At 40.8% G+C, this 13,724-nt stretch overlaps 1 protein-coding gene across 1 annotated transcript in view; it reads right to left on the bottom strand.

Moving 5' to 3' along the window:
- The window catches only part of LOC116042142, a 37,274-nt gene that overhangs the window by 2,031 nt on the left and 21,519 nt on the right, over positions 1-13,724 (bottom strand). The window contains exons 3-7 of the mRNA XM_035995317.1: positions 8,524-8,781; positions 2,263-2,355; positions 2,135-2,163; positions 1,019-1,075; positions 717-785 (exon numbers count right to left, since the gene is read on the bottom strand). Coding sequence (XP_035851210.1) covers positions 717-785; positions 1,019-1,075; positions 2,135-2,163; positions 2,263-2,355; positions 8,524-8,781 — 506 coding nt within the window. The remainder of the gene's footprint in view (positions 1-716; positions 786-1,018; positions 1,076-2,134; positions 2,164-2,262; positions 2,356-8,523; positions 8,782-13,724) is intronic.

The following is a 13,724-nucleotide window of genomic DNA, read 5'->3' as shown; positions in this document are numbered from 1 at the left end:
GGATTTACCCTGCAGAGATCTGAGGAGCAGTTAACCATAGTCCTCAGAAAACCACCGGGGTTTAGAATTACAGAAACACAAAGACAGCTGAAGGTAACTGACGTCCAGCCGAAAAAGAGAGACATCTGGCGGAATTTCCGGCAGCACCGGAGCAATTCAGGAAGTGGAACGTCGTGGATATAGACTAGTAATAGTAATGTGAATTTCAATACTTGTAAAACCTTTTAACATCAGCCTCAGCTGTACTTTGTGATTAATGCCTATAGACCTTTTTCACGGCAGACATGTTGACATGTCATAGTAGGAACAGCACAGGTGTATTCCAAACCATTAATGATGGCTGCATTCCTCTTAGGAGAGGCCCTGGTATGGTGCATGCTGACTCACTGAAATAGCTTACTGGGACACTTGATGGAATTGAGCCATCATTAAGGTTATCAATTTCAGCTGTGCTTTCCCTACTATGACAAGTCAAAATGTCTGCTGTGAAAAATTTCCATTACCAAATGTTAGCATGCTAAGATTCTGATCTAAGATAGTGGCCATGTCAAAGATTACAGTTGCTTAGCATCAGCACGTTAGCACCATGGATGTGGTTAGCATGCTGCATGATGCAATCAGCTCCAAACTGCACTGTGCAGCTTCACAGAGCCGCTCACATGGCTGTAGACTCTTCATTCAGTAACATCATCACTATAACCAATCAGACAGCTGACCTGAGCTCTACTGCTGGTCTTCTTGGTGTGGCTGATGGAGGCGTAGAAAACACCACCTTCAGGATCAGCCTGCACAGAGAAGAAAACATAATGGCTGCTCAGTAACATGTTGGGTGTTGTAGTTTAGTTGCAGAATTTGACTTCTCTTTTTCTCTGTGGTAGAAGGAAGTTGGACTTTTAGAGCTTTTTGACTGTATTGGGGAACAATTATATGCCTGTAACAGTGGGTGTAACTCTGTACTGTGTGTGTGTGTGTGTGTGTGTGTGTGTGTGTGTGTGTGTGTTTGTGTGTGTGATCTTACCATGTCCTGACTGGTTTCTGGAGCAGACTGAGTCTCTGCAGGGTTCAAGCTCAGTCCCTGGACAAACAGGACACAGACTAGTTAAGGTTTTCCATATACATCTATTTGTATATTGAGCAGTTAATCACTAAATCGAAATTAAAGTTGGGCATTTACTTCAGAAAAAGTTCACACAGAAAGTCAAGAAAAAGTTGGTTGAATCTACCTTCTTGCCAATTTTAGACTATGGAGATGTGTTTTACAGACACTCCACAACGTCCCTGTTGAAATCTTTGGATTCTGTGTATCATTCAGCACTGAGATTTATAACTCATGCTAAGTACTCTAGCCATCACTGTGTATTATATGAAATGGTTGGTTGGCCCTCACTCAACACAAGAAGGCTCAAACATTGGTTGACCTTTGTGTACAAATCAATAACTGGTCATACTTCTTCATATTTAACTACACTCTTAATATCTAGTAGATCTGAACATAATCTAAGATCTACATAATGTATGATGTTCCACAAACTAAAACAGAGTTTGGATAAACTGCTTTTTGTTACAGTGCTCCAACTTCATGGAATGAGTTACAAAATCAGCTAAAATTGCAGGTTTTTATTTCACATACTGAATTCAAGTCCTGCCTACATCAAATATATCAACATGTTTGCGCTTGTATTTAAAATGTGATTTTCTGTTTTTATTTCTTATTTCTTATTGCTGTCCATCCCTGTCTGTCTGTTATTTGTTCTAAGTATATTAATTAATTATATTATTAAAGTATATTTTTATGTGCTGCCTTCTTGGCCAGGGCTCACTTGTAAAAGAGATTTTAATCTCAATGTCATTTTTTCCCTGGTAAAATAAAGGTAAAATAAAAAAAATATTGATACTTATTATAGTATTAACTGTGTTCTATGCTGTAAATGAACATCTTCTTCTTCTGATTTTTCCCTGAATGTCCCTCTCAAGCTAAATTCTAAATTTGATATTGGATTGCAGTCATTTTGGAGACCTTTGCTGCTGCAACTGGTTTATGTCAATACAACACAGCAAACTGAAGATCTACCACAAACACTGTTTTAAAAGTCATAACTATATAAAAATATGATTATTAAGGTTTAAAACTCACAATGTTTTCATTCGTCTGCGTGTTGTTCCCTGAAAACACAAAAGAGAGTCGACTTTAGCTTCCACGGTCAAATTCCAGGTTTATTAAAACCCTTTTGTTAAAAAAGTTGAATCTGTGATTGTTCTCACTTTTAGTTTTCTTCCGTCTGATGACTACCACGATGATGATTGCTGCTAAGAGTGCTGTTACTCCCACAGCCACAATGATGTACAACAACCAACCTGGAAGGAGAATAAAAACATTTTGGTTACAGCTTTATGTTGGGTTAAAAATAACAACTACAATATTACTATATCTGCTTTTTGTAAACGTTTTGAAACATACTTTGTAAGTAAATCTGTTTATGTTGGTACAAATCTGTATCTCTTAGTTAACACACCTCACATCATGTCTACATCATCTGAATCTTACTTTGAATGTTGTTCATGATTGTATCTTTAAACAATTTAACCATCTAATGAACCCGTTGCTACATTGTCTTGATTGTGGTTTGAGAAAATTCACCAACCTCTAATGAAACCCTTAAAATAAATGTTTGCTTTTATCTGTCATTTTTTCTACAACAAATTACGAGGGATTAAAAAATACAAACATAAACATTCATACTTCAGGCTTCATAAGGATCATGAGAGAGAGAGAGAGGGAGAGAGAGAGAGAGACACACACACAGAGAGAGAGAGAGAGACACACACACAGAGAGAGAGAGAGAGAGAGAGAGAGAGAGAGAGAGAGAGAGAGAGAGAGAGAGAGAGAGACACACACAGAGAGAGAGAGAGAGAGAGAGAGAGAGAGAGAGACACACAGAGAGAGAGAGAGAGAGAGAGAGAGAGAGAGACACACACAGAGAGAGAGAGAGAGAGAGAGAGAGAGAGAGAGAGAGAGAGACACACAGAGAGAGAGAGAGAGAGACACACACACAGAGAGAGAGAGAGAGAGAGAGAGACACAGAGAGAAAGAGAGAGAGAGAGAGGTAACTACCTGGTTCTGGTGGAGTGTCATTCTTTGGTGTGTTATCTGTTCCCACTGTTGTGCTTCCTTTTGATTTTGTTATAAAACAACAAAACACAACAAATGATGTTAAAATACTTCATATTTACTATCTGAAGAGATTAAACAAGAAAGAATAATCATCTTAAAAGTTAAAAGAGAGAGAGACAGAGAGAGAGAGATTTTGAAAAAAAAAACTTTATTTACAATTTTAACAGTATCTCTTCACAATAAATTTTAGAAATATCTCTTCACAATAAACAGAACAGAAATTATACAGAAATTAAAAAGAAAAACACAAATCACCTTCACAAACTGCACCCAAAGCACCATGACTGCACCATATCAATTCAACAGTTGAAAGATCACTCATAGTTTTAGAAAACCGGAAATCGGGAAGGCAAGGTTTACCATCAGCCCATTGTCCTAACAATAAGGCATCACTTTTCTTCCAATTAACCTTTGCAGAAGACAACAGTCTAAATTCTTCAATTAAATTAAATAAAATCTGCACATCACTTTGCCTGTTGATCATGACCATAATATCATCGGCATAGGCTGACAAACACATCTTTTTATTACAAACCGGTAAAGACAAACCACTTAGTTGACCTCTTATCTGTTGAAGCAATGGCTCAATAGCCAAGGAATACAACATTCCAGACAAGGGGCAACTTGTCTGATACCCCTGAGAACCTGAAAAGGAGCACATAAGCCACCATTTATTTTCAGCATACTCTCAACATCACAATAGAGTAGCCTAATCATATCTAGAAAGTTTTTGCCAAAACCAAAAGCTGTTAAAGCACTCCACAAATATGAGTGCTCTACTCGGTCAAACGCCTTCTCCTGATCCAAAGATAACAAGCCACAGTCCAAATTTAACAATTTAGAGACATAAAAAATATCCCGAATAAAAGAAATATTGTCAAATATAGATCTACCAGGAACACAGTACGTCTGATCCGGATGGATAACCTGACCCAACACTCCAGCCAATCTGTTACCCAATGCCTTAGAAAGTATTTTATAATCACTGCAGAGAAGCGAGACAGGGCGCCAGTTCTTTATATCTGTGAGGTCCCCTTTTTTTGGAATAAGAGTGATCATCGCTCTTCGGCAACTCAACGGCAACCCGCCCTCCGACAAGCTGTCCTTCAGTACCTCCAGCAGATCTACACCCATTTCCAACCAAAAAGCCTTATAGAAGTCAATCGGGAGGCCATCCATTCCTGGGGCCCTCCCAGACTCCATGCTTTGCAGGGCCTTATAAAGCTCTTCCAGGGTCAGCACCCCTTCAAGACCATTATTGGCCTCCTCTGACACCTTTGGTAGGCTGTCAAGGAAAACGTTGTCCACACAACACTCTGACTTCAGCTCGCTCCTATACAGATTTTGATAAAAATTAACTGCTCTTTTCCCCGAATACCAGCAGGATCTGACACTAATACTCCATCTTCGGAGCGCAATCCATGAATAAGCCGTTTCTGACCATTCTTTTTTTCCAAATTGAAAAAGTATTGGGACGGTGCATCCATCTGATCAATGCTCTGAAAGCGTGAACGGACCAGAGCCCTCTGTATTTTATGCCCCAGTAGATCAGCTAACTGAGCTTCTTCTTTGAACAGGCTTCTAAATAATGAATCTCGCCGGTAGATTGTGCCAGATTTTGAAATTCAATTATCTCTCCCTCCAAAAGTTCTAAAGAACGAGTCAACTCCTTAGTAACGTTGTGAGTATACTGTTGAGTAAACTGTCTGATTTGTATCTTACCAACATCCCACCACTGTTGCAATGAATAAAAAGAAGACTTCTTTGCTCTGTGAACTTCCCAGAAGTACTTAAATGATTCCTTAAAAAAATGATCACTCTACAAATTAGTATTAAAATGCCAGTATGCACTTTTTGGTTTTATTGAGCTTAAAATAAGCTTACAGTGCACCATACTGTGATCTGAAAAACTTACTGGTGTTATATAACATTTATTGAAAATACTAAGATGGTGATTAAAACTGTAAAATCTGTCCAGCCTAGCTAATGACATAACATTATCACGTGTGTGAAGCCAAGTGTACTGTCTATCGTTACCATTTAAAGATCTCCAAATATCACATAAATCATACTTTTTACTAATATGAATTAAGCGTTTACGCGAAGCCAAATGAGGCTCCATGTGATTCCGATCTAGATTATGCTCAGTACAACTGAAATCACCACCTAGGAACAAGAAGTCTTCAGAGCAACAGTTTTGTAGAGTTGAACATATTATGTCCAAAAAAAACATTCTTTCAACTGGTGCAGTTGGAACATATACACAAATAAAAATCACATAACTTTCAACAACAGCTCTTACTTTTAAAAGCCTACCTTTTACTATTTCATCAACATCATAAGAGACAGGACTAAAATTCTTTGTGAATAAAATGGCAACTCCCCCACTTATTGAAGTGTTATGGCTTAACACAGGGATGCCATCAAACTCCCTCGCCCAGTCGGCAGCATTTTTCAAGTCACTATGAGTTTCTTGTAACAAAACAACATCAATTTTCTTTTGCTTAATTACTTCATATATATTAGCTCTTTTTCTAGAATCCCTTGCCCCATTAACATTCAAAGTAGCTACATGAACTTCACTCATAAATAATAAAGAGGAAAAGAAAAGCCACCAAATAGGTAGAAAAACATCAGCCATTCTACTTTCAAATTTAACCGACATCGTTGTTTCAATCAGTACTAAGACTCCTCACAATTTTCTAAAGTCGATAGACTTCTTTATTAGTAAAGCAACTCTCTGCCATTAGGCTTCTTGCCTTTTCAGCGAACTGCTTAAAGCAGCCATATTATGCTCATTTTCAGGTTCATAATTGTATTTTAAGGTTGTACCAGAATAGGTTTACATGGTTTAACTTTCAAAAAACACCATATTTTTGTTGTACTGCAGTGCTCTCTCTCACTGCTGCAGATCCTCTTTTCAGCTGGTCTCTGTTTTAGCTACAGAGTGAGACCTCTTTTCTTCTTCTTCTTCTGTACTATCTTTGATTTCACTTGCACATGCCCAGTAGCTCAGATGTAGATCATGTCAGCTAGCTAGCTCCATAGACAGTAAAAGAAAGGCTGTTTCTACAACTTCGGTCAGTTACAAGGCAGGATTAGCTGGGAGACTTCTAAATGAGGGCGCACATGTAAGTAGTTCTTTCGTAGATTATGGTGAACTTGTGTGTGTTGTAGCAGTGCTTTGCTATTGAAAACGAAGTAGCATGCTAGCGTTAGCATGCTAGCGTTAGCATTAGCATTAGCATGCTAACGCTACGAGCTAATGGTTGCGGTTAGCCTGCTCATTTCGGCTTGTGATGTCACAAGCCGTGCCGATTTTTAACAGCTCACCCAGAGACTGAAGGCAGGACACATTCAGAAACCATATCTCACTCTAAACAGCATGGATGGATTTTTTTCAAAGTTTGTATGTGTGTGGAAGCACCAGAGACACAACATAACACCCCAAATCCCAGAAAAAGTGATTTTTTCAAAAATATGGGCACTTTAACATCAGGGAAATATTCCTGCACACGCACACCTCTTTTATTTTTTGTTGATCTAAGGAATAACTTAATATCATCAAGTTCATAATCCCGACCACTAAAATCCCCCTGAGAAAGTGTCATACTGGAGTCAGAAGACCCACCATCACTTTCCGTTTCCTGATCCACATCTTCTTGCACTTCACTCCTTTTACTTATTTTGGCATCAAACATTTTATCAATTATCTTCCTTTTATTAGAAGGTACTTTAAAAAAAATGTTTCTCCACACTATCCGTTCCACCTGCCTCTTGCAGAGTCACTGAACTATTCTCACTTTCTATTTGTTCATCACGTTTATCTTCAGAAACCGGTGCCACGCTCGGTAAATCCTCAACACTAGCCTCTGAAAGTGTAGTGGTGTGTATCGTCTCCGAGTGCTCACAACCACACTCTCACCGGGAACACCCGCAGCCGTCACCGCCACAGCCGAGCTCGGCCCCGGCAATACCTCCTCAACTATGTCAGCCACACCATCCGCACCACCATCGCCTTTAGTGTTCCCATTCACTGCGTTTGCTTCCCTGTCTGAAACTTTGTCAGGACAGTTGCGAATTAAATGTCCAGTTCTACCGCAACCAAAACACTTTGATTTCGCGATAGTGACAAAAATCACATATTCAAAGTTGTCAATTCGAAAATTGAGCGTCATGTCTAGCTCACCATCATCCTGAATAATCATATAATCGCCTGAACGAAACAATGTGTTTCAACAACAGTGATCTGCAATTGATTGGGATCTTTATGATCGGAGATACCAATTTTCCATAGCGAGATAAAGCTTGCGTCAAAATGTCATCGCTTACGAACGGTGGAACGTTTGATAAAGTGACTCTCTTAGCTGGCAATGAAAGAGGAAGAACAGAGACAAAATCACCACCAATGACTATTCCGTGTTCGACTACTTCATTGACTTTATCAACGCTATTAAGAAACACCACAACGGCACCATTCATTCTGGAGGCGGATAGCACGCTCCCATGCCCCACAACCTCACCAACAGCAAGACAACATTCCTCCACACTCACCGCGGCGGCTACTTTAACCGCATTACGCCGCGTGAGTGAACTCAAAACCTGCCCACGTGGGACCGACATGCTTCCCCGATAAAGTGGATAGCACGCGGCCCAACAAAGAACCAAAAAAAAGAAAAAATAGAAAAGACCTGCAAACCAGCAAGGGGAAAAGATAGAAAAAATCAGCTTCACTCACAAGCTCTCCAGTCACGCTCAGTGAGAGAGAGAGAGAGAGAGAGAGAGAGAGAGAGAGAGAGAGAGAGAGAGAGAGAGAGAGAGAGAGAGAGAGAGAGAGAGAGAGAAAGAGAGACAGAGAGAGAGAGAGAGAGAGAGAGAGAGAGAGAGACAGAGAGAGAGAGAGAGAGAGAAAAGAGAGAAAGAGAGAGAGAGAGAGAAAGAGAGAGAGAGACATAAGATAGAGAGAGATAGAGACACAGAGAGAGAGATAGAGAGCAACGAGAGATAGAGAGAGAGAGAGAGAGAGAGAGAGAGAGCGAGAGAGACGAGAGAGATAGAAGAGATGAGACAGAGAGAGACAGAGAGAGAGATCAAGAGAGAGAGAGAGATAGCAGAGAGAGAGAGAGAGAAAGAGACACACACAGAGAGAGAGAGAGAGAGAGAGAGAGAGAGAGAGAGAGAGAGAGAAAGAGACAGAGAGAGAGAGAGAGAGCGACAGAGAGAGAGAAAGAGACAGAGAGAGAGACAGAGAGACAGAGAGAGATTTACTTCATATTTACTATCTGAAGAGATTAAACAAGAAAGAATAATCATCTTAAAAGTTATAATACATCAAATAAAACTAACTGTACCTGTTTTCTTACAAGAGGACTGGGGGCCGACATTACACAGCAGAGTGTTTCCATTCTTCTTATCTGTCACGTTACACTTCAGTAACTTCTGATGAAGATGAGGAGGAAATGACACACTGGCTGAACAGGTATGAGGTGTTATCTCCACGTCATTCTCATCACCCTCATACAGCCACTTCACTGAGTGGTCACACTCAGAATATGTCAACACAGAGCAGAACAAGGTGACATTATCATCAGTGTTCTTCTGTTCTTCCACTGGTGAAGATGGAGATATTGTGAGAGAAAGACAACAAGAGTTAAATTAACTTCATCACTGTAATCATAATTATTGTCATGTTTCAGTATATTGTTCTAACAAGACAGTTAGTAAACATTATGATGTAAATACTCACTGTTGACAACAGACAGATGAACCACAGTATCTGGACCTTGTTGTTGTCCTGATTTGTTGAACAGTCTGCAGGTGTAACGACCAACATCCTCCTCTGTGACATTCTTTATAACCAGAGAACATTTTTCTGTAACACTCAGTCTGTCTGATTTAGTTTTGGGAATCACATCTTTAACCTGCCCATGCTCTATCAGCGCTACTGCTGTTTCCCCTTTACGACTAAAAAGCCAAGTAGTGCTACTACAGTCCTGAATTATCACATTTTCACAAGGCAGAATGACTTCATCTCCAGCTCTGACAGTGAAGGAGAGGGAGTTATGTCCAGCTACTTCTGTTGAAGATGAGATAAACATAACTGAGATAATAATTTGCCATTCATGTGTATAGTTAGGTTATGTTTGAGGATGATTATTACAAAAAACAACAAAGATCAGCACAGTAATCCACTCAACACACCATGTTCAAAACAAACAGAAAACTTGGCCGTCTCACTTAAATCAATGTAAGTTATTCAAATACTATCATAACATTTCTTTTAGTCATGTATGTGTTTTGGGTCCTTACCTGTAAACTGGAGCATCAAATCACAATAAAGTTATTTGAATCCGTCTGAATCAGCCATTGTTCCTCTCCGTCTCTCTCTCTTGTTCTCTCGCCCGCGACTGTCAACGTTTCTGACTTCTTTAGGAGAGAACAGCGTTTACTTCCCGTTTTGCGCAAGTGTCACTTCCTTATAGTGACTGAATCTTGTTTTCTCTCATTCTGTCACTTGTTGAATTCACGTAGAAAGATCAATTTTTTCCTCTTTTTGAATTTCATGTAGATATCTAAACAGCCAAAAAGCCAGATGTGGTTCAGTGAGATAAAAGACACAAGTTCAACGAGTTCAACAAGAGAAGCTTGAGGTCAAAGTTATAAATAAACCTGTAGAGTATCAGCTGAGAACTGAGTTGTGGGAGTTGACAGTGATCGTCTCTACTCACCGCCAGCCTCCAAAACCACAACACACCACAGTCACATCTATAGTGCTGTTTCAGAGTCAAACACTTCCTGTCTATACTCACAACCTGCATTAACAGAATGTCTTTGGAAAGGGGTGCCATGGTTTTTCTCACTCTCTGTGCACAGGGGTATTGCCTTTTAATACTAATTCTCAATACAATTGAAAGTTGAGCTAAGTGAATGAAAAGTGCAACGAATTACCTTGCTGTATGAAACATGAGAAACATTATATGAGCTGATTTATTTTAGATTGACGAAGATATTAGATTTAACAGGATTCCACATACATTTCTACACAGTTTTCTCTCTCTAATACTTGGTTCTCAAGTACATTTGTGACAATGATGTTTATGACGTCTGAAAAAGGAGTTCTGAAGAAGTTGAGTTGCAAACGCAATCGTAGCATCGATGTCCTTAAAATACAGAGCAAAGCTTCACGTGACGACACATGAATGCAGAAATTAGTCACACTGCTCGCCCACCATAATTTGACCACCTGATACCCCTGTGTAATACGCCCATACAGGAAAATGATGATGTTTTAGTGGTAGGGTTTTGTGGTTGCTCACTGCAGCTAGTGTGTTTCTAAGAACTCTAAGGGGAAGTGTTCAGTGAGAATGTGGTTACAGCAGCAGCAGAGCTCTGCAGGTTTTTACCCCTCTGATGATGATGACCAATAAGCTCTCAGGCACGGGGGACTCCAGGATTTTTTTAAGTGGGTGGCACAGGGGGACCGATAATCAGTCAGGGAGGGCCCAGGGGGGCATTTTATCAGATACAGCATAGAAAATCTGCTTGTAATATAGGAAATATTGGGTAGGATTGACACACACTGTATTCTGCTAATAAACCACACATTCTATTATGTTAAGTTTTCATTTCCATCATCACAACACTCACTTTCACTTGTTTTCATTTAAAAAAGTTCAAAAAAAAAGGGTGACAACACGTCTCAATCGCTCCTGCTCCCCCCTGAGGATTATTTAAATTACCTATTATTATTCCTTGTTGTTTCTTTTTATTATTTCCCCGCCAGTGCTTTTGTAAAACCCCAAAAAACCCTTTTTTTATCCTCCTGGGTCTTTTCGTCTCTTCCTTCTTTTCCTCCCTCCTTTCCAGTCATTAACCCCCTGCCTTCCTTCTCTTCCTCACAACTTCCACTTCATCAATCACATTACACGGTCAAACGCTGCTCTCTGCTGGATTCTGCTAACATCAGCTGGCTTCGCCTCCAGGCCACACCTCCCCTCCCCCTCCTCGTGGCTCCCATTTCGTGGGGGTCCCTGCCTCCAGCTTGCCCCCATCCACTCAAGCAAGCCTCCATTCTTTCTTTCCCCACAGTCCACAACAAATCCCCTCCTCGACTGTCCTTAGACTTTCTTTATCCCCCTCCTCCCACGAACTCACCGTCCTAGTCGTGATCCCTGCGTCCCCGATCCTCTCGACTACTTATTCTTCGGGGCTACTTCTTCTATTCTTTGATGGCCTCCACCGAATGACGGTCCAAATTTCCCCCACCTTGTCACTCAAAGTCCTCGACTCTACCTAGCTCCGCGTGCTGCTCCAGTGCCTCCTCCCCTCTCATCCTCTTTTCCTCCCTCTCCTCTCCCCTCTCCCTCCCTCTCCTCCCCTGCTCGCCGTGCCCATCCCTCTCTTCCCCCTCCTCCGATTCTCTCCAGCTCCGCCAGCTGCTCTCCTCTTCTCCTCTCACCTCTCAGCTTCCGTCTACCTTCCATCTCCTCCGCGGCGTCCGGGCCGGCTCTCCTCCTCTCCGGCCCTCCCCTGCTTTCTCGGTCTTTCCACCGACTGCTTTCCTTTTTTCCCTCATCCTGTTTTCCCCCGTTGTTTTATGTCTTCTAGGTTGTTGTCCCTTCTCCTCTTCCATCCTCTGTTCTTTTCCCCTTTTTTTTTCTACTTCTCTCCTTTTTTCCTTCCTTACTTATCTGTTTCTTCCTCCCTCTGTGCCCCGTCCAGTCTCTTGTGCCCGCGCTCTCATTCCTGGCTCCACCTTCCACTACCCCCGCATTCTCTCTTCTCTTCTTTTCTCTTCATTTTCTCTTTCCTTCTCTATTCTCTTCCCCCACCCTTCTTCCCAACTCCACTTAATTTTGCTGTCTCATGGTACCCCCAGCCTTTACTCTTTACTTCCGTGACAAACGTGCATTGCACTTTGTTACGACAGACGTATAATAATGCTCGCTTTCGCTAGAGGCTGCTTAGCATGGCACGCCCTCATATCTGCTTCTGACTGGCTAGTAGTCCTTACCTAGGTACTGCGCATGTGTGACTCCCAACAAAGATGAACAGAAGTGAGAGGTCTCACTCTGTAGCTAAAACAGAGAGCTCAACACACAGGGTGAAAAGAGGAGCTGCAGCAATGTGGCAGTACAACAACAATAGGTGTTTTTAGAAAATTAACCATGTAAACCTATTCTGATATAACCTCTAAATCCAATTATGAACCTGAAATGAGCATATATGAGCACTTTTAAACAAATTGTATATCCAAATACATACACATTTACTATAGGCTCCGTCTGCCACTTTAAATCAGTGCTGGTCCATGGTATCACAATTTGGATAGCCATTATGGAAATATTAATTGGTCGTGTGACAAGGGCTACATTATGTAAAAAGCTCCAAAGTTAAGCCAAAAACCACAAAGTGGTGAAAGACTTGCATAGAACATGTCCATCTTCATAAATTTGCAAAAACATTTGCATGATCAAGAAGCTATAACCTGCATGAAATTCTATGGGTTATGAGCTTCAAGACAGCAGACATCTTTGTTGTCATAGTAAGTGGTCTTTATAGTGGTAAACAGTGTGGGAAGAAGTATTCACATCCTTTACTTAGTACAGGTACTAATACCACACTGTAAAAATATTCCGTTACAAGTAAAAGTCCTGCATGAAAATGTTACTTAAGTAAAGTATCATCAGGAAAATGTACTTAAAGTATTAAAAGTAAAAGTACTCGATGCAAACTAGTAACTAAAGCTGTCAGATGAACGTAGTGGAGTAAAAGTACAACATTCTCTCTGAAATGTAGCGGAGTAGAAGAAGAAACGTGGCATGAAACGAAAAGACTCAAGTAAATGTAGCAGGTACAAATAGTTGCTGGCCCTTTAGAGTTGAGCTCAGGTGAACGTGCAGGAGGGGGGTGCACGAGCAGAGTCAGAGGGTGAGACCATAGACAGTATATAAAGTGGACCAACAGATCCCGTGTCTCTGGACGGAGACCAGTGAAGGATATTAGAAGCACTCTTCCGGTGATGGCTGAGCGTTACTGAGCAGCCTCCAGCTGAGAGAGACGACGTAGATGTGACGTGAGCACGTGTCTGAAAGTTGGAAGTCTTCTGGTAGCTGTGCCAAGAGAAATCTCATCATTTTCGAATCTTGCAGAGATGGAGAGCGCAGGTATATGTAGGAGATAACATAGACACAGGCTAATTATTGCTAACTAAAATGCTAGTTAACATTAGTAATTAAACCTAAACAGCTAATGTAAATCGAAACTGCCTGCGAGCTTCTCCTGTACTATACGGTAATTCCTCTACTGTGCGACAGTAAGTCTCGTGGTTATGACCAATCGTTAGCCTATTTTTATAAAAACGTCTGCTACGGAGCCATAACGTGAGGTACAAGGTAATGGAGCCTTTTATACATTGTCGTGTTTCTTTAGAAATAAACAATGGACAAATAGAGTCTTTACACGCTTCAGATGTAATGTTATTCTCTGTCAAAGTGACGTCAAATGAATAGCAGTCGATGGGATGCTAACGGGAGGTGATCGTTTTGTAGCA

This window comes from Sander lucioperca, chromosome 19, assembly GCF_008315115.2.
Source record: "Sander lucioperca isolate FBNREF2018 chromosome 19, SLUC_FBN_1.2, whole genome shotgun sequence".
Lineage (NCBI taxonomy): Eukaryota > Metazoa > Chordata > Actinopteri > Perciformes > Percidae > Sander > Sander lucioperca.
The sequence above is the reverse complement of the archived record's forward strand: the minus strand, read 5'-3'. Positions and strand labels throughout refer to the sequence as shown.